Source organism: Emydura macquarii, unplaced genomic scaffold (assembly GCF_026122565.2).
Source record: "Emydura macquarii macquarii isolate MOO-44397 ecotype Brisbane River unplaced genomic scaffold, CSIRO-AGI_Emac_v2 contig_383, whole genome shotgun sequence".
In the NCBI taxonomy this organism is placed as follows: domain Eukaryota; kingdom Metazoa; phylum Chordata; order Testudines; family Chelidae; genus Emydura; species Emydura macquarii.
This window is the reverse complement of record NW_027130520.1, coordinates 2,963,925-2,988,260: the sequence shown is the minus strand read 5'-3', so window position 1 is coordinate 2,988,260 and position 24,336 is coordinate 2,963,925. Positions and strand designations below refer to the sequence as shown.

The window sequence follows — 24,336 nt, the reverse complement described above, 5'->3', positions numbered from 1 at the left end:
TAAAAAATAAGGAAAAAGTTGGGGGGGTAGATGACTTGCCCAATTTACAGGCCTTCTGAGATTTCAGGGCTTGAAATTCTTTGGTCCTCAACTGTTTGGCTTGTACATCTTACAAGTTAGCTGACCTTGAAGGTTCTTTGATGTAACAAGTGCAAATTTATTTAACTACACTCGATTATTTGTGCATGCATGCAAAGTGACACCATTATTAGGTGGGTAGTTAATACCTTAATGGAACTGTAAGGGTTCTGGGGCCAGCAGCCCTGTTTGGCTATCAGACCCACCTAAAAAGGGGTCAAATGATCCCTGTAAAGGTTTGAGAGTGTTCAGTTGAGAGGAGCTGCAGGAAGGACATGGCTTCTGCAGCAGTCCCTGAAGGGAATGGTATGTTCTCCTTTCAGAACTGAAAGAGGCACATGGAAAAGCCAGAGTGAGTAGAGGAACTGTGTTTGTTTTTTGGATGTTTTGCCTAAGTTTATGTTTTGAGAAATAAAACTGGCCAGTGAGAGACTTGGAAGAGCCAGTGAGTCCTTCCTAGGAAGGTGAGGAGATCCAACCTGAGTGAGGGGAAACGGAGACAGCAACTGGACAGAAGCCAGACTAAGTTGGTGGTGCTGCGACAGGAACATCTCTGTCAGGGTGTGCTCAGTTCTGCTTTTTCAAAAGTTGACAAACATGGCCTGGATTGTTCACCCTCGCCTCCTTCCACGTAGCACCAAATTCAGAACACCTCTTAGCTGAATTCCTTATTGTTAAAATGCTTCAGCCCTGATTCTACGATGAGCTCTCAGCAGAAGTGGGGCCATATTGATTACATATTACAGTATAATTTAAACCAAACTGCATCTTTTATTTATATCACTAACTACCAGTATGCCTACATTCTTCAAAGCACTGCACAGTCCACAGAAAGAACACTTTACCACTTCCTGACTCAAAAGCGAGCACACCAAGGGACAGCATTTCCCACTTTTCTCAAACTTCTTGTCACCCATTGTAAAAGTGACAACAGAAACGGAGATTCTGATTCTCCATTAATTTAAACTGGGTTTACACTGTTGTAACTCCATTAACTTCAGTGGAATTACTTTCAATTTACACTAGTATAAATGAGAAAAGAATCAGGCTCAGAGAAGTAACTACAATGACAAACATCTTTGGCCCAGATTCTTATACTGTAGGATCTACCGGGAAAGAGCAAAGATTAGTCTACTGACAAAGAATTATGCTTAGTATTGTCAATGTGTGACATGCACACTTTCTATAGTCCACACACAAACTGTGTAAGTATAATGGCTTTTTCCAAGCATGAGATGTCCTTGGTTACAGGTTGTAGACTTCTTAGAGCCCTGACAAAAATGAAGACAAAAAAAACTTCAGGAAAAGTCTTTATTAAATAGACACCATGATGACTTACAAAATAGATAAGAAGAGAAGGATGACTTATGAAGAAAGGATGGAATATGAGAGGTAGGTATTGATGTGGGGCAGAGTTAAGATTATATGGATAATCTTAGCTGTGTATTTCCATACTTTATAATGTGTAGGTGTTTGGTTTTTTATATAAACCTAATTTTGTGTGACCAGGTTTCCCACAGTGTAGGTTTGTATTTTTGTACAGTAACATTATTTTAGGGTGTTTTCAAAAAATATTCTGTTCCTGCTCAACTTTAACTCTACACTTAGTGGGCTTTTGTTTTCCTGAGAATTTCCTTATGTTTTATAGAATGTCTTAGAATTGCTTCCTGAGGAATCCCTGCAAGCTGCCCATGTATGGACTCTGCTTCTTTCTAGAAAACTTCCACCTACACATATGGCTTCTTCTTGCTTGCCCCCCAGAACAAAGGCCTGATTCACTTATCACTAAGGTTAAGATTTTGTCACAGTTATTTTTAGTAAAAGTCACAGCCACGTCACGGGAAGTAAACAAAAGGTCACGGAACCGTGACCTGTCCCTGACTTTTACTAAAAATAACCAGGACAAAATGAGGCTGATGGGGGGGATGAGAGCACAAGCTCTGCTACGGAAGAGGAGTAGAAGGGGCTGGGGTCCAGCACCTTCTGCCCTGGAGGCTCAGAGCTCTGGGGGCCCCCACGACCTGAAATCAGTGAGGACAGGCTGAGCTCTGGGCTCCCTCCCATCAACCCCAGTGGCAGGGAGCTGAGGGGGTTTGGAGTCCTGGGGTCCCCTTGTTGCCAGCGAGGGCTTGGAGCCCCGGGGTCCCTCCACCGCCAGCAACAGGGAGCTGGGGATCCCCCACCACCCATGGTGGCAGGGTGCTGTGGGATCCCAGCGCCAGGCTCCCCTTGCAGTGGCTAGGAGCTCCAGGCGACCCCTGCCACCCTCGGCAGCTCAGAGCTCTGGGTTCCCTCCACTGCCCACTGTGGCAGGTAGTTAAGGGATCCCTCCACTGCCCAAGGCTGCTTGGAGCTCTGGATGCACCTCACCACCCAGAGTTCCCCTGCCGACTGGGGCCACTTGGAACTTGGGGCTTCATCACTCATGGTGGCAGGGAGCTGCAGGGTCCCCCTGCCACCTGCGGCAGCTCGGAGCCCCGGACACGCCCTGCCACCTGGAGCCACTAGGAGCTGCAGAGTTCCCCCATTACTTGTGGCAGCTTGGGGCTGCAGGGGGCCCCCATCACCTGCAGTGGCTCAGAGCTTCCTCCACTGCCCATGGGACAGGGAGCTGCAGGGTCCACTGCCACCCTCTGTGGCATGGAGCTCTGAGCTCCCTCCACCACCTGCGGCGGCTGGGAGTGTGGGGTCCCCGCTTGGAGCTGCAGGGGTTCCTCTGCCACTCACAGCAGCTTGGAACTTTGGGGGTCCCCGCAGCAGCTGGGAGCTGCAGAGGCCCACACAGTGGCTCAGAACTCTGGGGCTGGCAGCTGGGAGCTGCAGGAACCCTCTCCCCACCCCCCGCTGCTCTCAGAGGCTGAAAGCTGCTGGGCCTGCTGCCCAGGTGACCCACCCCTGGGAGCTCAGGGACCCTCACCAGCTGACAGCACCAGCCCCGGCCCCAGCTGATGTAGAAAATGTCATGGAGGTCTCTGGAAGTCATGATATCACGAAACCATTGTGATTATCTAGTCCAGGGGTTCCCAGACTATGGTACTGAGTTTGTTGGAAGTGGTGCACTGTAACAGGGTGATCTGCCCACTTTAAGGGGGACAGGAAACAGGTATTCAAGGGAGCAGCAGATTAGCTGGGGAATGGGGCCAGCCAGATGCCAACTGGATAACTACCTCCTTAACATGATAAAACTCAGCTGGTAGGTGACATCCAGAGAAGAGAGGGCAGACAGCCTGGAGAGGAGAATTACTGGGGTGTAGCAAGTCAGGAGAGAGGTTCCCTAGAATGGGAATCAGAAGGGAGATTGGTGGGCTGGGGAAGCCTGCCTGAAGCCTAGGGTGGCTGGCCTTGGAACTGAGGGGAAGAAGTGTGTTAATCCAAGGACTAATGGGAGGCTCTGTGGAATAGGGCTGAAACATGGATACTGATAGGCTGAGGAAGCCTGTTTGAATCATGGCACAGCCGCATGAGTAAGGAATCCCTTAATCAACTAGAAGGAGGAGTTGTGTGTTCAAGGACTAGAGTAGAAGGAGATCTGTGGGAGTGACTCCCCAGGGAGGCCAGGGGCTGCAGTGAGACTGTCAGAGCTTCCTGGGTCAGAGGAAACTGGAGGGGAATTGGGAACCTGAAGCCTAAAATATATGGGTACAAGGAGAAATGTGCATGTGGTTTGTAATTTTGTTTAAGATGATACCCAAATAAAGTGTGGAAACCACTGGTCTGCTAGTCTGACCTCCTGAATAACACAGGCCGTAGGACTTCCTTGAATTAATTCTTGCTTCAAATCCAATACCTGAGGCAGAACTAGAGCACACATTTTAGAAAAACATCTGATCTTGATTTTTAAAATGTCCTGCGATGATGAATCTACCACAACCCCTTGGTAAGGTGTTCAAATGATTTATTACACTCTGTTAAAAATGTGCACCTTGTTTCTACTGAGTGTCTAGTTTCAACTTTCAGCTATTGGATCATCTTATATCTTTGTGTGCTAGACTGAGGATTGCTGTTATCAAATTTCTGTTCCATATGTAAATATTTGTAGACTGCAATCAAGTCACCCCTGAATCGCGGACTGAGTTCCTTCATTAGTTCCTCCACATTAGGCAATGGGTTTTTTTTCCAATTCTTTCATCATTCTTGTGGCTCTTCTCTGAACCTTCTCCAATTTTTCAACATCCTTCTTGAATAGCAGGTACCTCAACTGGACACAGTATTTCAGTAGTATTCACATCAATGTCAGATACAGTGATAATATAATGTTATTACTACTTAGTATTTCTGTTTATACATCCAAGGATCACATTAGCCCTTTTGTTTCACAAGGAGGTCAGGTTCAGCCTCCAAGCCCCTTTCAGAGTCACTGCTTCCAGTGGCATACTGAGGGTTTCCGGTGCCCGGGGGCCAAGCCTACATTTGTGCCCCCCACAAGCCTCACGCCCCCAGCGCAGGGCAGGAGGGATCCAGGTGCTGCCCCCCCCAGCTGCCCCAGGGAGGCAGGTCTCTACCTGAGGAGGGGGGGCAGAGACTTAGGGGGCACAAATAAAGGCTTGGCTCCATTGCCCCCCACACACACTTACCCGGTGTGCAGTATCCGCTCCTCTTGCTGAAGCCCGGTGCTGGCTCGGACCAGGCAGCCTATCCTCCCAGCCTCCCACATTTACCTGCTGCTCCAGCCCCACAGGGCATCATGGGGAGGCCTCGCCCCCTCGCACTTGGGAAGAGGGGCTGAGCCGTCCATTCACAATGCATGGGGAGGAAGGCGCTAAGGGGCACCCCTCAGCGCCTTCTGCGTCCCCCGCCCCCCTCTTCTTGAGTGTGACCCCTGCACTTACGTGCCACTCCAGCCTGGCTGGAGTGGTCTTGCCTCCGGCCCTGGCGCCCCCTGCAGCCTGGCGCCTGGGGGCCTGGCCCTCCCCCAGCCGTCCCCTCAGTACGCCACTGACTGCTTCCCAGAATAAAGTCCCTCATCCTCTAAGTAGAACCAACATTCTTTGTTCCTAGATGTATGACTTTATAAATGCACATTGTTTGCTTGCACCCAGCTTACCAAACAATCCAGATGTTTCTGTATTAATGACCTACCTATCCTCTTCATTATTATCCACTCCCGCAATCTTTGTGTCATCTACATTTTAGGTACTTGCAACCAAACTCCCGATTCCCCTCTTCTTTCGTGGCTCCCTCTCATCTTCTTTTCAGACTGGACCCATCTAATCCTCCCGCCCCCACAGTGGTTTCCTACCTGACAATCAGTCAGCTTATCCATACCTGTAGCTATACAGAATTTGAAAAAAAAATGTTTGCAGTGTTCCAAGCAAGCTTTTTAAAGTATATGGAAACCATTGTTAATAAGTAAGCAATTCCACCATTCCCAAAACTTGTCAAAAGCTGCACATCTCTCCCCCTCTCCTCCCTAAACAGATTTGGCACTTTCTAGGCCGGTTCATTTTGGAAATAGGACAAGCTGAAAAAAACCATCTAAACCAAAACCCACAACCCAGGAAACGATCTCACAACTGAAATGCACATCAACTCCTGTCCAATTATGCTTTGTCCAATTTGTCCCAAATTCTAGGAATATTCCACTCTAGGCAAAGATACTGCAAATAAAAGTTCAGACAGATCCCTTTGATTTTGAAGTTAAGAGTATGTGTCTTGATGCATGAAGCAGGCTCATACTGGGAAGCTTGGTTCAGCCTAAATAATGCATCTAATCTATGCATACAGTAGTGTGTACATAATATACCAACTTGCAGCTGTTGTTGTGTCCCCTTATCTGTCTGACTCTTTATTAGCTCCATTTTATTCCCCTTTCTTCTCTCTCTCTTTAGGGTCTTACTCTGGGTCTATCACCATGATATCTGAGTGCTTCCTCAGACCTATCCAACCTCTCCTCTCCCCTTTTTTTCCTTTATTTTCTCTCTTCTCGAGCTCTTTCCCTCTCGGGTCCCCTCTTCTTGCTTTATCTCTTCCTTTTGCAGCCGCTCCCTGCCTCCCTCCCTGCTGCTCCCCTCCTCCTCTTTCTTTCTCTCTCTCTAGTCCCTCTCTCCTTTTGTTGCCTGGGCTTGATCCTAGCTGCCGAGTTCTCTGTGGCTCTGAGCCAGATCACGTGCGTTAGTGACAGCCTGTCCCGGCGCGGCCCGGAGCCCCGCTCTGCTCACATTGGTGGGGTCTGAACCCTAGCCCGGCCCCTGGGGAGCGGGCAGGGGGGAGCCGGGGCGGGGCCTCCGGCGGCCGGGGCCGATCAGCTGTTCGCTGGATTCTGTAACAACAAAAGACTCGGCAGGGAACCGAGTTGGACCGAGGCGCGGCTACAGCAACAGGACCCGGGATCCCAGGAGCGGCTGTGCAGAGCCAGGGGCCCATCGCTGCCTCCACTCATCTACCTCACTAGCCATTGCCGCCCTCCTGACTTTCGCCCCCTCCGTGTCTCTGGAAGGTGAGTGGCGGAGATTTGTATCCAGGCTGGAAGTGGCCCCGGGAGCTTGATACCGAGCTTCGAGACTCCGACCCCCGACCCGGGCACAGCGGCCGCCCCAGGTGCCTTCTGCCCAGGCTGCGCCCCCTCCAGTGCCCTCCAGCGCAGACTGGGGGCGGGGGTGTTGCGGTTTCGGGGCCGGTAATCCAATGTCCGGGAAGAGAGCGAGCTGTAAGGGAAGCCTCGCTGCGCTGCGCTGCCCTGCCCGTCCCCCGCACGAAGAGGGACCGTGTGGATGGGCTCCACGCTCTGTACGGAAAGGCAGCCGGTCTCGGTGCGTAACGCAGTGCCCGCTTCCCTTCAGGGACCCCAGGCCCTGGGCGATCTCCCTCCCGTTCCCCATGGCTCAGAGGGGTCGGGCTCGCTGTTGTGTAGCGCTCACACGGACTTCCCAGGTCATGAGACTCCTAAAATAGCTCCAGGTCCTGGCCAGGCGCCTAGCGGGTTAGGAAGTGTTTATGAGACGGACAGGGGATGTGGCTCTTTCTCTGCAGTCGCAGGCGATCGAGACAGGGTTGGCCTGCCTGCTCCAGGCGTCGAGCACCCGCAAACTCCGTTGAAGGCCGTGGGAACTTGCAGGTGCTCGACCCCTTTGAAAATCGGTGCTTGTGTAGTTTTGTGGGAGGGTCTTTCCCCTTGGAGCGTGAACGCACGCCGAGCCTAAGCAGCGTAACTGCGGGAGTCCCTTTCCCTCTTGGGGCCATGGGGGCGCACAGTGCCCTATAGATTTAACTGGCTTCGGGAGACTCTTTCCCTGTGGGGCGGGGGGATGCGCACCGCCCCGTCCGGTGTAGCTGGCCGGGAGCAATGGGTGTCCCTAAATGCCTGGTACAGCGAGCTGCGTCCCCAGGGGCGCGCCCCCTCCAGCCGCGCACTGCGGACCACCACGCCGCGGGGGGGGGTGACTCGCTGGGGCAGGCCCCGCTCCGCTTGTTTGTTTGGTCTCTCAACTTCCTCCTCTTCGCAAACGCCGGAGTGGTGGCTGCGTTCCCAGTCTGACCCTTTTGTCTCTCCCCCCGCACTCACTCGCGGGGAGGAGGAGTTCGGGGCGGCCGGCCCGCCCAGGGGCTGGAAGGGTGTCGGGTTGCCTCCTCCTGCCTCTGCGGGTCTCTTGTTTGCTCGGGTGTGGAGGGACCTTCCACGCCCCACCTCCCAGGGCCGCGTTTGTTTTGCTTTGCTTACGCTCCAGTCAGGTGTGACACACAGAAAAACCTCAGCCAGGCTGCAGGCACCGCCCAGGGAGGGGGCTCCGAGCGATCAAAACAAAGGAGAGGATGTGACTGACTCAGCCGCACCGCCTGCCAGGTCAGGTCACCCCGGAGCCAAGGGCTGGATCCGTGTGCGGAAGGTGCCTGAGCCCAGAGACCTGGGCAAGAATTCCCCTCAGAACCAGCCCTGCCTCACCTCCCGCTTCCTTGACCGGGTTGTTTGCCCCAGAGCAGGTGCCTTGTGTCTGGAGAATTAATCTGCATCTGCTACGCGCTTGCCACCTAAAAATCACAATCCTCTGTCAGGTCTGATGGCTGGCACCCCTCCAGGATGGGGGTTGAGTGAGGTAGAGGTGGCAGAAGCCAATGACCGCTTAAAGCATAATGGTTACTTGTGCAAGTGTCCTTAGAAACTGTTCAACTCACTTAGGGGTAGACTCTGTGCATAAATGGTAATGAAAGAGGTGCTGAGGCTCATGCAATTAGGTGCTAAGGCTTAATTAAGCAATATTTTTACTTTCATAACTAACCTACCAAGCCCAGAGGTGCTGGGGTTAAGCCCTGGCACAAATTAAGCACTGGGGAGATCTTTTGGCTCAGCCCAGAGGAAGAGGCTTCACATGAGCTTCCGCTCTAGGGAGGAACTCTTCTTCTCTGGGCTCCCCTCTTGGAAGGTGAGGGTGGAGTGTAGTAAGTTTCTTCCCCTTTTTGTGGTACAGATTGCATCCAGCCAACTCTGCTGGCCAGTGCATATTGGGCAAGACCATTGCTTTGTCTCTCCCTTTACTGTTCAGTTGTTCACAAGTGATGTGTGTATGTAAACACCAGGCGTGCAGTGCTTGCTCCCCACCCAGGCATGCTTGGAGGTGTGATCTAAACAGGCTAACACAACTATATGGGTGAGTAAGGGGTCATAGGCCTTACTACTCCGTGGCCATCTAGCCAGAGCCACAATCCAGTACTTAGTATTTTGTCTACCGCCATTCATTTTTATTAAATCTGTCTGTGGGGATGAGGTTTCTTTTATATGAGAACATACATATTTTCAGCAAAAAGACACTTCCTGTAAATCAAAATTCTCTTTTCACTATCATTGATCAAGAAAGGAACATCAGTGACTCCGACTGGACCTTTCTAATATTGGCACTAAATGGACAAGTTCTCTGTCTTAGAGAGAACCTGGAGACTTCCAAAAACCAGACTTGCAATAGCTTCTCAATAAACTAGGTGTCCTATAAATTGCAAATATTCTGGTGTATGTTGATCACTTTACATATATATCTTTATATCATCTACCTCTGACAGAGGTTCAGGGTAACTTCCTTGTTAATGTTCTACCAATATTCAAAATACCAAACAAATCTTGGAAACTGGATAACTGTTTCAGAGTATATTCTTGCTTCAGAGAGGATATTATGCCACCTACAGTAAGTTTGAGTTTACTCAGTATCACACTTGTCTTATGCAAAAAAGAACAGTCAGGTCTGGTGGGCCTAATCATTGACCTGCCATGAAAATGGTGTTGCATTTTAAGCTTTCCTTTAAGAATCCATTTTATTTCTTTCCTGTTCTTCCCTTCTCAAAATAATAATATTTTTTTTAAAACCTCCACACACTTAGTATTTCCTTGACTGAAAGTTTAAAAAATAAAATGTGACTGAAAAAAACGAAAATAGTACATAAATTAAGATGGAATAGAAAACATGCATCACTTTTACTGACTCCTGGTGAAGTTGCAATTTTTCATTTGTGATATTTTCAGACCACTACATGTTAAGCAATTGCATTCTCTAGAACCACAGTAGGTTTGATATGAATTTTGAAGTGGGACCAACGTTGTGGTCAGTAAATATTTAGGGCTGACAGCCTTACATTGTAAACATTCTTCTGCGTAGGTATCTCTACCTGTAAGAAGCAAAAGACAGCGAAGCTAATTGCAGACTAAATACCTAGACAGTAACTACACTCTATGGTAGAAAATGAAGTTTATAAAACAAAATGGTGCCCACTTTGTTCAAGTCAATGCACTGAAAACTGTTATGGTGGATGGAGAAACACTCTGCCATATGTAAGAACATAAGACTAGCCATACTGGGTCAGACCTTTGGTCCATCTAGCCCAGTATCCTGTCTTTTGACAATGTCTGGTGCCAGATGCTTCAGAGGGAATGAACAGAACAGGGCAATTATTGAATGATCCGTCCTCATCATCCAGTCCCTGCTTCTGGCAGTCAGAGGCTTAGCAGAACACGTGGTTCCATCCCTGACCATCTTGGCTATCGCCATTGATGGACCTATCCTCCATGAACTTATTTAATTATTTTTTTAACCCAGTTATACTTTTGGCCTTCAGACATCCCCTGGCAACAAGTTCCACGGATTGACTGTGCATTGTGTGAAGAAGTACTTCTTTATGTTTATTTGTTTGGTTTTTTTTTAAAGTCTGCTGCCTATTAATTTCATTGGGTGACCTCTGGTTCTTGTTTTATGTGAAAAGATAAATACTTACTTTCTCCACACCATTCATGATTTTATAGACCTCTATCATATTACCCCCTTAGTCATCTCTTTCCTAAGATGAACACTCCCAGTCTTTTTAATCTCTCCTAATGTGGAAGCTCTACCATACCCTAGTTATTTTTTGTTGCCCTGCGCTGTACTTTTTCCAATTCTAATATATCTTTTTTGAGATGGGGCACCCAGCATTGCTCGCAGTATCCAAAGTGTGGGACTGGGAGTACCATCGATTTATATAGTGGCACTATGACATTTTTTGGTTTTTATTATCTATCCCTTTTCTAATGGTTCCTAACATTCTGTTAGCTCTTTTTTGACTATTGCTGCACATGGAGCAGATGTTTTCAGAGAACTATCCACCATGACTCCAAGATCTTTGTGGTAACAGCTAATGTTAACTGTACCTCTTTCAACTTTGATAAAATTTTGCTCTTTTGGAGCCTCCTGGTGGTTGCCAAGAGACTACTGAGCAATGACACTGTTAGTGACTTTAGCATTGGGATAAAAATTGGGGAGCCAAGTTCTTACAGACAAGAATTGGCTAGACCCTGTTTTGCTGTCATTTCACACTCAGCTCTCAGTCAACTACTATAATCACTATTATATTGTATATCCTACCCAGTAAACACTTACAGCTGTATAGCAAGCCAAATAGTTTGCTATACAGCCCCAGCACCAGTTTATGCTGGTGAGAGCTATATTTATAGGAACCATTGACACCTTAATTATCTAGTGTTGCCATGGTTCTTAATTAATACTCTTACTTTTCAGCGGCGGACTGACATCCCATATGCTGCAGAAATGCAACACGTTTAGAGGCACCAATAGTATTGGATCCCAATGTCCGAATGTAAACCAGTTCCTAGGTAGCTTAACAAACAGGAGAGAAACTCCAGTGATAAACAGAAGTAACTCACAAAAGGCTCTTCCTTTAATTTTCTGGTATCCAACACAAAGCTATCTTTGGCTCATGAGTTACAATACATTGACATGGAAACTTCAAGTTCATGTTTTGGAAACATAATGATCTCCCCTAATCAATATTTACTTCTTAGAAATTCAATTTATATAGTTTGTTTTGTTGTGCTTTGTATGAACAATTATTTTGAATGTCTTATCTAGGATAGTTTGTCTTGCACTTTCCCAAGCTATCTGAATATAGAAATTCATACCTTTTATGTATATGTCTCTAACTTACGTAGTCTATCTATCATAAACATAGACTAATTCCAGGAAGAGAGGAGAGATTATGTAAGTGATATACCGTGTTTACACATGCATTCTAATAATTAACTTAATAGGTGGAAATAATGCTATTTGTGCTAAAAATAGATTACATTTTAAAGTAGTTTAAATACCTGAATATTACTGTTAAAGTGTAGCATTTTGACAGCATCATTTGAACTAAGTTAATGGTTCAAATATGACAGCAACAGGCAATCTCATGTGCAGTTGTGGTGATCTCAGGAACTTGGGCATCTTTCTTTTTTAACTGTTAAATGGCTAATGGTTTTTCAGCTTCAACCACAAAATATATATAGTCCAGGCTGAAACTGATAGTCTCTTAAATATACATTTAGGGAAGTGTCTTCTGTTGAGAAATTAATTTTGCTTATAATGAAATATAAGGAAGCAACTTTGTTCTCAAACTGTGGTGGTGCAGCCAGCATTTGCATTAGTTACTTAGTACCTCACAGTACACAGTAGTCTCTAACTAGTCACAATGAAAATGATCCCACTTTATAATCATGCCAGTGTACCTTTGAACCTGATTACATTTTCCTCTGTAATGTGTTAACATTCAAGAAGAGCCCCTGGACTGCAGCAGGATGGAGGTGCGCTCTGTGTATATTTTCTCGGTTCAATACAGATGGGATCAGCTACAGTACCTGCATTCAACATCACTGGGACCCTGCAGAGGGCTGTCTGCAGGACTGGGGCATATGCATGGGGAGGGGGTTACAAACATCCCCCCCCATGTGGACTACTTAGATAATACTGCTTCAGGCTGTATCTCTGCTTCTTAGAGTTCTTCCCTCCCCCACTTAAATGGAAGAAGGAAAGGTTCTCAGGGGAAGTCATAAGTAACATCGCTTCTTTGGAGCCAGTTTGGACAGAATATCCCAGGGGTCCTAGAGCATAGGGTCTCTGCATAGATGGCCCTTGTCTCCCTCACATTCCTGCAGATCTGTGGGCATGGGGCCAGGAGCTGTGCAGACCTTTATATGTGGGGCAAAATCCAGATGGAGGGCTTTGGGCAAGCCTGTGATGAGAGCCCTTCTGGCTCTTTCCTCTATCAGGCCTTGTTCTTCTGTTCAGCTTGTTGGCAGGGGACGCTATGGGCCAATGAAAAGAAGTGTTATATCTCCACATGACAAATGCTTTGAGTCATGTAGGCTATTCCCCAAAACCTGCAGTCAAGAATTGGCCCTATCGGAGTTCTAACTTGTCATTTACAAATAGATTGATTGCTTTAGCATTAAGACCACTCTTTTCTTCTTTGCAGGTTTTGTATAAACTGTTTACAAACCATGACTCTCCATGATCCATACGTAAGCTGATAAAGCATCTATGCACTTTAATCTCGTGTCTCTGCCACTTTGCTAGTATAAGTGTGAGCCTGTGTCTTGAATATTTGGATACAAAGACTTACTAGCCAAAGTCTCATTCTTGCCTTAGTAATGTTCCAGAGGCTGAATAATATGTTTGTGGGAGAGATCAATAACTTGTCCAGCCAAGAGCCAGAGTTCAGTGAAAAAGAAGATGATGAATGGATTCTGGTTGACTTTATAGGTAAGATGTCTGTTAAATATAACCACTACAGCAGGAAGCAGGCAGTTATATTTATCATACTTCTGTATAAGGAAACCAGTAGCTCCAAAGGAATTTTTAGCCTAAGCGTAAATAACATGGATTTGTGTAAAACAATAAACCACAAAACATCTTGTGTAATCTGGCTAGGGAAACTGACGTCAGTTTCATAAGATTAACAAGTGCAGACTTCAGGAGAACTACTTGTACGGATAATATTTATTTGACACTGGGTCCTCTGTATTACACAATTGTATCACTTTTCTGGCAGCACTCTTGATTTTTATATCTGACTTGGGAAAGAGTTTCCTGATAATTTCCCTTTTATTTGTTTGTTTATAAAATGTTTGTGTACATGCTGATGGTAGACGATTTTCTCTTTGTTTGTTTTTTATCCTCTTCTTGCACCACATGAACTTGCTGGTCTCCATCTCCTGCAATCATCTATCTGCGGTGGCTTTATCTAAATTACGGCAACTGGCACAATGGACAACCTTCACTAGACACTTGCACTAACTTTTCAACGGAAGAAGCAGACATCAGTGAAACATCAGCTGCTGACCACTCACCAGTCTTTTCTTGTTTACCGACTTCCTTCGAGTGTTTGGCTGATGCCAACGAGTCTTGCTTCATCCAATTTGACTCATGTCCCATGGAGGAGAGCTGGTTTATTACCCCTCCCCCATGTTTTACTGCAGGTGGATTAACCACTATCAAGGTGGAAACCAGTCCTATGGAGAACCTTCTAATTGAACATCCCAGTATGTCTGTATATGCTGTCCATAATACCTGTCACAATCTAAATGAGACTAGCTGTGGAGATGAGGAGTTTCATAATCCAAGCAGTCCAAGGTAAAATTTTTTCTATTGCCAATATGATGCAAATACACAGGGCATGAATTACTGCTTACTGCAAAGGGGTACAATAAATACCTGGTTACAATTTGCTTAGATCAAATGCTTTAAGAATGAATTAGAAGCTTCAGTTTTAAGTGAATGAATGAAGCACAAATACTCCAACATTTTAAGATAAGCTTCATGCCTGATTTTAAAACTCTTCTATGTGATGGTCATGCTGGGAGTGAATAATCAGATGTCCGGTCTTGGCATTGTAATTAATACTTCTGGGGCCTAATTATCCCATTAGTTGTACACTCCATTCCTATTGAAGTCAGAGATAGTTACTTGCACAACTGATATGATAGACTATCCTATCTAGGTACTGCCTAGAAATATAAGGGTGGAAGGGACCTCAAGAAATCCTCTAATCCAGCCACCTGTGCTGAAACAGGACAAGAATACCTAGACCATCCCTGACAGAATTTGTCTAACATCTTAAAAATCTCCAATGATGGGGATTTCACAACCTCTCTTGGTAACCTAGTCCAGTGTTTAACTAACCTTATAGTTAGGAAAAATTTCTAGTATCTAACCTAAATTCCCCTTGCTGCACATTAAGCCAATTACTTCTTGTCCTACCTTCAGCGGAAACAGAGAACAATGGATCACTTTTCTCTTTATAACAGTGCTTAAGATATTTGAAGACTATCAGTTCTCCCCTCAATCATCTTTTCTCAAGACTAAACATGCCCAGTTTTTTTTTTAAATTTTTCCTCATAGATCAGGTTTTCTAAACCAGAAGAGAGCAATAAAAATGATAAACGGTACCTGTGCCCACCCTTGTATTATCTAAAGTGCCTCGCAGACATTAATGATGATGTCCTTACAGCCACCCCATGAGGTGGGAGAAGTACTATGTCAGTTGCAGAGACTGAGGGGGGAAAAGAATGTGTGATTTCTCCAAGGTCAGATCACTGGAAGTCTGGGGGCATGCCTACATTGCAATTAAAAACCCAGGGCTGGCTGTGCCAACTGATTTGGGCTCCTGAGGCTCAGGCTAAGGGGCTGTTTAACTGCAGTGTAGATGTTTGGGTTCAGCCCAAACCCTGGGACCCTGCAAGGTGGGAGGGTCCCAGGGCTTGGGCTAAACCCGAATTTCTACATGACAGTTAGCCAGAGGCTGATGAGCCTGAATCTACTGGCATGGACCAGCCGTGGGTGTGTAATTACAGTGTAGATGCACCTAGTGCTGGGAAACAAACCCAGAGCTTGTCACTCCATAAATCCCACCCTTTCTCTCCGGAAGGCCACCTGTAAACAAACACAAGCTTTTTCTCATAGTAAAGTCAGAAATTATTCTTCCACTAGGGTCTACTTCCGAAGGAGGTGACCATGCAGAATGACCACAGACTCAAACCTGTAATTAGAGCACGCGTGGATACAGAATGTGTATCTACATCTGACCCGCAAAAATGGTCTGCAGATGCAGATATAAAGCGGATATCCGTGAATTTGCAAGGCTCTACCTATAATGCAATATTTGCTTGGTAGGCAGACACTATCCTGGATGTAGCAAAAATGTTTCCATTATGACCCTATCCTTTTTTTCATATGCTCAACTTCTAAGAAATACTAATGTAATGCATGGTGCCCTTGTTCAGAATGACTGCACAAATTTGGCCTGCTTCTAGTGTTCCTCCTCTGAAATAAGAAAGAACAAGGATCATCTTATGGTGAGTTTGGTTCTATGTGTAGCTTTGTGCAAGTAATTACCACTGACTTCAATGGCAGCCTAGCTCCCATGCTTATAGGTCTTGGTTCGCAACACCATAAAACTAGTGGGTAATTTTCATAAAATGACTTAAGACAGTGTCTAAGTCTTAAGCTGGGGCTGACACTGAAACTCTGTGCTCTTGGACATCAAGGGCCTGTTTCTTCAGGAGGTCCTGAGCACCACAGCTCTGGATGAAGTCAATGGGAGCTATCGGTACCCAGCACCTCTTGAAAATTGGACCCTGAAGAAATTTCCCACCACTGTAAGGTGCTCCAATGCCATGGGGATGGTATAATCAAAACAGAATAGACTAGTTTGTAAGAACCTATAGTCAGTAGCAGCCATTTAACAGAAATGGTTGCAAAATGGAGATGGTGAAATTTAAGTGAGAATTGTGTCATTCAAGAGTAGATGGATTTGTTCCCTTTCCTCAAAATCAGATATTGAATTGTTGTGATGACTTTGTATAATTTAGTGATGCTGGTATAAGCCATTCCAGAACTATACCTTGCACTGTTTATAATGCAGTGCTACTTAAATATATAATCAAATGAAAGGGCCGGATACTCACTTGGTGTAAATCAGCATCATCCCTTTGAATTCAATGGAGCTGTGTGTTCAGCTGAGGATGAGGCCTGAAGTATCACTATTAAATACTAAGTCCCAGTGAAATTAATGGGAATTAGGTGGTTAAATACCTTTTGAGGATCTGGGCCTAAAGATTTTGTCATAATTTCATGTACAAGATAATTATTTTGGAGCACAATTGTGACTAGCTTGCTCTAAAACTTTAAAGCTGAGATGAAATTCAGTAACAGAGAAGATATAATAACTGTTCAACTAAGCTGACAGTACAATAAAATTGTTGTTTTGAAGTCTCTAGTGGTTTAATGGTTGGCCATTTAACATTGTAGGGCCAGGAAAAGCTGCTTAAGGCACACTGGCACAGTAAGTACTACTGCTTTGGGACAGTACTTTTTATTTGATTGGTCTGCTTTGTAAATAGACTTGTATATCAAAACTACCAGTTTTAAGACTAACCTTGATGTCAATTTAAATTACTTGGTCAATGCTAATCAATTCTGCTATAACAAACAAAATATATGGCAAGTATAGAAGAGTGGCTTTTTAAAAAATGTTGATGATCAATTAAGAATCCTGAAGGTCCCAATCTTATTAGCTTTTATGTTCAAAGCCACTTAGGGTACATCTCCATTGCAGAAAACACCCAGGTTAGTGAGACTCAGAGCCCAGGTCAACTGACTTGATCTCCTGCTATGAGGGAGTGTAAACATTCCCCTTCCATCAGGAGCTGAGGCGGGTGGGTCTCAGGGTGTATCAATAGTTCATGAATACATTGTGGCTTATTGTTATGGACTATACAAAATCCATGTATGTATCAGAGAGCTATTGATGCACTTCTCTGGCTGATGACATGAGGCAAAAATATGCTCAAGACATGCACAATTAGCCTACTAATGCTTGATCTGTTATGGTTTTTATTGTTGTAGTGGTTGTATTTGTGCTACCGTAACTGGGTTCGTTCCAGAACTTCCCTTATTACTGTCTTCATTCAGAATTTCAGCTCTGACATACATTGCTTCTAAAAACATGTTAATGCATTCACACATAGCCAGTGGTAGTGCCATAATTACAGAAGCCTTCATGCAAGCTCAGTTGAGGTAATCTGCATAAAAGGAAAAAAAATAAGAGCAATTGAAATGACTAGGGTGAGTGAAGGGCAGAATGTGAATTTGGGCATTATACTGACTGGCTCTTGTCTGTCACGGTTCTAATAATCTGTAAAGGGACCTAACTCTGGGATAGGCATTCAGTGCATAATTCATCTTGGGCCCATATCTTCCAATCCATTCATTTTGCGCTGCTCCTATGGCACAAAGAGAATGTAGTTTGGCAGCAATTCTTTGCTGGTAGGGAGGCAAGGGAGTCCACTCCGGTGCCAGCTATACACATGCACGTGCTCTGCTAGCATGGCAGGCAAGAGGCAGACCAGGGGCATGGCAAGATGTTCTACTATACAGATTTTCCACTGATGTAAGGCCCTTCCACTAGGGGAAACAGAGCCATGCTAGTGCTAAATTAGTTGCAACTCCCTGAGGGTCCCATCCTGTGTGCCTGAGCACAAAGAAGGGCTGGGCTCCTAACCTTTACCACCACCCTTTTTGGGTGACTCCCAAAGTTGCATACTACCACTTCGAGTCCCATAAAAGAGCCTGCTTTACAGGCAATGTCACAACTATCATGTCACCTTGATGGAGAGGTTCATGGAAGTTGTTTTTAAAAATGTGTTGTATGGGCTCTGGAAAGCTCTTGTTTTAGAAAACTTAAAAAAAAAACCCTGAAACACCATAAATCAGGCTGGGAGGGCAGGAGGAAAGAGACATTTTCCTGACCTGGTCTCCCACCCTTACTTAAGCTGGTGATGGCCCATACTGTGTAATAGGATGTCTCTACAGCAGTTTGACTTTGAGAGGCATGGGGGAGTCAATAGGACAGGCTTTAATCTTTAATATCAGTTACGCATGGCATTTCACACATCTGGTCTGACTTTAGTGGCTTAAGTGGTCTAACTTTCCAGGTCTTATGCATGAACACCACATTTGGGTGGCCAGCCATGCAGGAAAATCTAAACAATCTCTTTTATTGGGGCACTTTATTTTCATGCAGCCTACATTGTCAGTGTGGAAGATGACTTTTGACCATAAAATCTAGTAAATATTTACTAAATCCTCTGAGGATAGTTGAAAGCCTTTTGTATTTAATACATCATGTGATCTTATGGGCTTTATGCCATTAGTTCACGTATAACAGCAAGCTGAAAAGTGCATTATGCCCAAAAGATTAAATAATGCATCAGAAATACAAAAGGCAACTTAGCACAGTCATTACAGAGTGGATGAGGGTAGAGGAAACTATTATCAACTCCCTCTCTAAAATATGCTGAAGAACTACATCAGGAAACTTCATGCATAGTGTGATAGAATAGGATCACCTAGTGATGTGTGTAAACATTTATATTTAGGCTTGGCAGAATTTGATATTTTAAAAAAATGTTGATAGTTTATATCTGTTTATTTTTAAGCATTTTTAAAATTTTTTTTAGCTATTTAAATTCTCACAGTTGCAGGAAATTATTAGGATGGGAGAGTCAGGCAGCAGGGGTGTCAGACATTAATTTAATGACAGTACACACATTGAAATCCAAAAAGTCAAAGCATTATAACAATTAAAACACAAATTGTCAACATCACATGTCAAAGTGTATACAGTAAATATCCTGAAATTAAGTTCTAGTAAGTTCTAGCAACATTTTTCTTACTTTGCCTATCTGTAAATTTCTATTATTATGGATGGAAATATTTTTCAGTCCTTTTGTGTGCATGCATGTGTGTAGGTGCGTGATGAAATTGATGTTTAGTGACACTTACTGATACAAAGGTAATCCTTCCAAGCTTATCTATATTCATTCAGCTAGAAGAAAATACATTCCCTTAATAAATGTATTCAGATCTCAAAGTGCTAACTGAACTGTAACTGTAACATTTGTTTGTTAAATTTTAGAATGGAAGCACGAAATGAAATGGGACAGCATATTCATTGTTACATTGCCGCTCTTGCTGCTCACTCAAGTTTTCTGGAACAAACCAAGAGTTTTCATTCTACCCAGTGGGTAAAAGAACATAATGAAAGACACCATTTCAACAGAAACAGTCTCCGTCGCCAAAATCTTACCAGGGATTGCCACTCTCGGCAAATCAAGCACAGTGGATTGTTTGTTCACCAGCCTTGCCAGCGTCAGTACAATTACTGAAGGCGTTTGAGGTTGTTTTCCTGTCAGTTAATTGTTCTTAATTGTTCTTGTTTTAATGTTTAGATAATGAAGGTGTGGTCAATCATTTGAACACAATCACGACTAGTGTTACATTAGTTTGAAACCACATTTACATACAGTGTATCACAAAATGCCTTGCTTTCGGTCCTGAATGCTTATTTTAAATATGTCAGTGTCTTGGAAGTGTGTGCACGTGTGTGTGTGTGAGAGAGAGAGAAATGGTTTTCAACTATACTTTGATGTATGGATGTGTTTTTAAAGAAAACTCTAGCAAAGATGGAACATGCATTCTTCAGTCACATATTTTGTTTTATTCAGAATGACTTTACAAAATTTATTGGGGTCAGCCATCCACTTGAATAACCAGTGCTTTTGACAGCTTTTTATATCTGTGTGTATATACTGTGCATATATACTGGCTATAGTTGCCAATGGATTTGAAGTAGGTGTCACTAAACTCTTATTGAAAGAAAGATAACTCTAGATTAAATCTAAATTAGATATTATCTGCTTACATTAAACAAACAGTTTAATTAGGGTTGTCAGGTACTTCATACAAGCAGCAGAAAAGAGTTAAACATCCACCTGATAATATTGGAATAAGATGTGGCACAAATGTTGCAGATATTGGAGAGGGACAAACTTTGTGCCTCATATGGAGTGAAATGAAAAGTGGACTCTGTGGGTTTAGTGTCTATATTTAATAACCCATAGGTCCATCAGTATTTTGGCTCATAAGCGTTTGTTCTTTTTTTCTTTTTCCACCTTTCTTTTATCTGGGGAGAGAATGCATCCACTACATACCTCCCAAAACTTAGTTTAATTTATCCGTCGTCTGATCCAAAGAGAAAGGGCTAGACTGACTCTCTTCTCTACTAGGTCCATCCATAGCTGAAACACCTTATGTAGAACCTATTCTGGTGGATGGTGATTATGGATGGGCTTCCGAGCTGCTGATTACTGCCTCGAGTTGACCAATTCATTTTAAATGATAAATTAGGAACTGCTCGCAAACTACTGGAGGGAAAACCTATTTCCAAATGAGGACTTGCACCCCTCCCAATGAGAGAATGAAGTTGGGGTGGCTATGCCTGGAAATGATGAAAGGCATAACATTATAAATACATTCTAACACTACTGGTCTTCCAGAACTAAACAGTGCTAGGAGGGTATATAAAACTGGAGATGTAGGAGCTACATTAACAGTGGATGTTTCATTGCTCATAGTAAAACCAGAAAAAAAAATCTAACTGGATGTAGTGGGGGAGAGGGGAAAGTACAAAACATTAAACATCCTATTAAAATTATTTAAAAATCTTGTATGATCTTCTAGAAGAAAGCATGCCTTGAAAGGTAAAGCTACCCAGTTTGACAGCACAGGTACTTCATGGCAGCCGCACTACAAAATCAGCCATGCTTATTCTTGAAAATTGAGTAAATCGGGGAGCGAGGGGAGAATAGTGAAGCTATATTCTTCTTCTTTTGTTTCCAGTGCTTCATCTGTCACTGCTGCTTCCCCTGCATTTGCTGCTAAGGCATATAAATGTTAGTCACATTCAACAATGTCTTCCAGCTGAAATCATGTGGAAAAGCCTGAACAATATTAGAAATTTACAGCTTTTTAATTTTTGTGATTAGAGGGACACCAATAATGCTTAAGAATAATTTCAAACCTGGGGAAATGTTCTTTGAAATATGACCAAATGTTTTAATTTTGCTGATGCAAATACCTAATGCCTTGAAGTAATCTTGCAGCATCAGTAGCACTGCATGTATAGATGCAGCAGAACTCTTGTGGAGAGTAATCTTCATAATCCTGTATCAAATAGCCTTCTGCTCCCCTAATTCCCTTCAAATACTCCATTTTTCCTGGTTTTAGTTAACAGTTAAACTGTTAACAGCCATGTGGATCTGTAAATGTAGCTATCTGTGCATTGCTTTTGTGTGTACTCTTCTTGTCTTACTGGGGTATATGCCTAGAAATGTAGGGAGGTCATCTAGTCTGTTCCCCTGTGTTTAGACTGAATTATGTATATTTAGACCATCCCTGAAAGATGTTTTTTGTCTAACCTGTTCTTAAAAACTTCCAGTGATATGGCACATAGGTTTTGCTCTGAGTGACTCTGTCTGAGTCTTGAGCCTTGTCTACACTAGCACTTATGCCAGCAAAACTTTTGTTGCTCAGGGGTGTGAAAAAAACACCTCCCTGCACGATACAAGTTTTGCCGGCATAAGTGCTTGTGTAGCCACATTATGTTGATGGCAGAGCGCTCTCCTGCTGACATAATAAAACCGCCTAAACAAGCAGTGGTAGCTATGTTGGCGGGAGAGCATCTGCCGCCACCATAGCACTCTCCACACAAGCGTTTATGCCAGCAAAACTTGTGTCGCGCAGGGAGGTGTTTTTTCACACCTCCGAGCAACAACCGTTTTGCCGGCATAAATGCTAGTAGACAAGGCCTAAGTGATTAATGCAATTCAGAATGTAGAGGATTTTTGTTGATGTTCTTTTCTTCTGTTTTTTTTTAGTGATGCATATTCACATTTATACAATGATATTTTCCTGGGCTAAATACTCTCAATTATTTATCCAAGAATAATTTTGTAGCTTCACAAATCTCTTATTCCTAGAATATCTCTCATTTGTTCACTGACATCTTAATTTTTGCTTCTGGTATCATTCCTTATCATTTCACTTCAATTTTTCCTCTGTCTGTTCTTCTCCTTTCCACTTCCACCCCCCTACCCACACAGACACACACATTTTCCAGCTCAGGAAATTCCTTGCTTTAATATTTCTCTTCCTAAATAACTACTTTCCTTCAGCTTTAATTTTCCTAAAGTTAAATGAAGGAAGATGGAATCTCCACCTCTTTGAATTGAAAGGGTTTTGTAATCCTTTAACTTTTAGTGGGGGTGGCAGGAAAGTGCATGGCTCCCAAGCATTAGAATTGGAGCCTCCTTTTTTTTTTATTTGGCAAGTAAATGCAATTTTAGACTGCTCCTAAAAACTGGGAGATACTAATCTTTTTATACTATATTACTGGATAACTTTCTAGTGATGAAAGCCTATATCTTTCAGGATATAAACTGTTTTGTTGCACAAAAGCTGTGCCTCTCAACTCTTAATATTGGAAACCATGCTATTGTTGAGATCTATCTATATATATATATATAAATAATACTTCATCAATGACTTTTTTGTTAATTTTTATCTTGCATATTTATGTTACTAGTCCTATTTTATGCCTGGAATTCTTGGGCAGTTAGGTTTTTTTGTTATTCTTTAGTAGTATGTGAGTTGTGTGGCTTTTTATATGGTTTTTGAACGGTAGAAAGACGTACTGTTTTTTGTAAAAGTGGAGGCCTTGCACTGTCTCAGATGCTGATTCATTAATTTTGCTGAAACTGTGTTTCCGTATGTATCGGTCAATAGACGTATTGTAAACAAACCTGTGCCTTCTAGGTGTAACTTGTACACAGCAAACTTGAAAATTCAAAAGGGACATTTCAGTTAAGATAAATACTGTACATCGGTCTATGCATATATGGCAGCTTCTTTCTGGAGCCACTTTCTCTACTTGTAGCAGTTCAATATTGAAGATTGTCTGGCTCTTAGTTTGAATAGTCAGTTTGATACAAGCTGAACAACAACAAAATACAGCATTTTGCCAAAAAGTAGCATTGCTTAAACAATGTGTATTTAATAACACAACCTCCTGTATTCTGGTTTCATGATGCATCTTGCACTTCATGAAGAAACAAACATGTTCTTAACTATCAATAAAAATTGGCTTATTAAAGTGGCTTGTCTGAATCTTTTTTCCATACTATAGTTAAATTCCAAATGTTTAAGCACTAATTTTGGACACTGGGTATAAATAAAATAACTATATTTTGACTGTTTTGGGGGTATAATAGTAATAGACTACATTACTGTTCCAATCAACAGGGAAACAAATTTTGCTCTTGGTATCCATAAGTGGGAATGGCAAAGGGTAAACAAAGTCCCATTTCTTACAATCACAGGTTCAACTTCCTTTTGTATATTTTAGTGGCTACATTATCAGCTCAAGCAGATGTCGAATCAATATTAAAAATCTGTGTGGATTCTACCTTTCCAATGATCATAGAATCATAGAAGATTATGGTCGGAAGGGACAGCAGGAGGTCATCTAGTCCATAGTTTCTCAACCTGTGGTATGTGTACCCCCAGGGGCACGTGAGACACAAGCAGGGAGTACACAGGGAAAAACAAAGTGAAGGGGAGGCGGGTGGCAGCTGCCGACTTCTGGGGAAGCCGGGCGGCAGCAGCCCACTTCCCACCCAGTCACAACTCCCAGCTGGGAGGCGGGCGGTAGCTGCCACCATCTGGGGGAGGCGGGCAGCAGCCCTCTGCTTCCCACCGGGTCCCAGTTCCCAGGTGGGAGCCTGGTGGCAGCCTTCTGCATCTCGCGAGCTGGGCTTGCAGCTGAATGGCAGTCACCCGTGGCCCGGCTCCGAGCTGAGGGACAGCCTCCAGTGCCCCGGCTTGAAAACTGACAGCAGGTGCCTGCCCACATCCCTGAGTCCCAGCCAGCCTGAAAGCCTCCTCTGCCCCAACTCAGATTGGGTGGCAATCGCCCACCTCCTGGGCTGGCAGCCAGGCGGCAGCCGCCTGCAATTTGCCCAGGTGGCAGCCCCCTCCCTGGCTCAAAGCCCAGTGCCCAGAAAACTTGTCAATTTCACAGCTCTAGCTGAACAATTAAATTGACAACTATGACAGCCCCAGATTTTACCAG

At 44.0% G+C, this 24,336-nt stretch overlaps 1 protein-coding gene across 5 annotated transcripts; it reads left to right on the top strand.

Moving 5' to 3' along the window:
* Nucleotides 1-6,282: 6,282 nt before the first annotated feature.
* On the top strand, nucleotides 6,283-23,356 carry TP53INP1 (tumor protein p53 inducible nuclear protein 1). Of its 5 annotated transcripts, none has more exons than XM_067536774.1 (4): nucleotides 6,283-6,514; nucleotides 12,784-13,070; nucleotides 13,592-13,940; nucleotides 19,285-23,356. In XM_067536774.1, exons 2-4 carry the CDS (start codon nucleotides 12,959-12,961, stop codon nucleotides 19,532-19,534), a joined length of 711 nt encoding a protein of 236 aa, XP_067392875.1. In that variant the 5' UTR covers nucleotides 6,283-6,514; nucleotides 12,784-12,958; the 3' UTR covers nucleotides 19,535-23,356. The 5 variants fall into 5 exon arrangements, with proteins under 5 accessions (XP_067392875.1, XP_067392885.1, XP_067392892.1 ...); XM_067536784.1 differs by lacking the exon at nucleotides 6,283-6,514 and adding an exon at nucleotides 16,617-16,650 and having other exon boundaries at nucleotides 9,426-13,070; nucleotides 19,285-19,442; XM_067536791.1 differs by lacking the exon at nucleotides 6,283-6,514 and adding an exon at nucleotides 15,590-15,661 and having other exon boundaries at nucleotides 9,426-13,070; nucleotides 19,285-19,310.
* Nucleotides 23,357-24,336: the final 980 nt, after the last annotated feature.

What these genes read in the sequence shown, in the direction of transcription:
- TP53INP1 (XM_067536774.1), top strand. Translation starts at nt 12,959, where the DNA reads ATGTTCCAGAGGCTGAATAATATGTTTGTGGGAGAGATCAATAACTTG. An exon ending in GATTCTGGTTGACTTTATAG is followed by an intron (nt 13,071 to 13,591) that starts GTAAGATGTCTG and finishes AACCTTCACTAG; the next exon opens with ACACTTGCACTAACTTTTCA. An exon ending in CATAATCCAAGCAGTCCAAG is followed by an intron (nt 13,941 to 19,284) that starts GTAAAATTTTTT and finishes GTTAAATTTTAG; the next exon opens with AATGGAAGCACGAAATGAAA.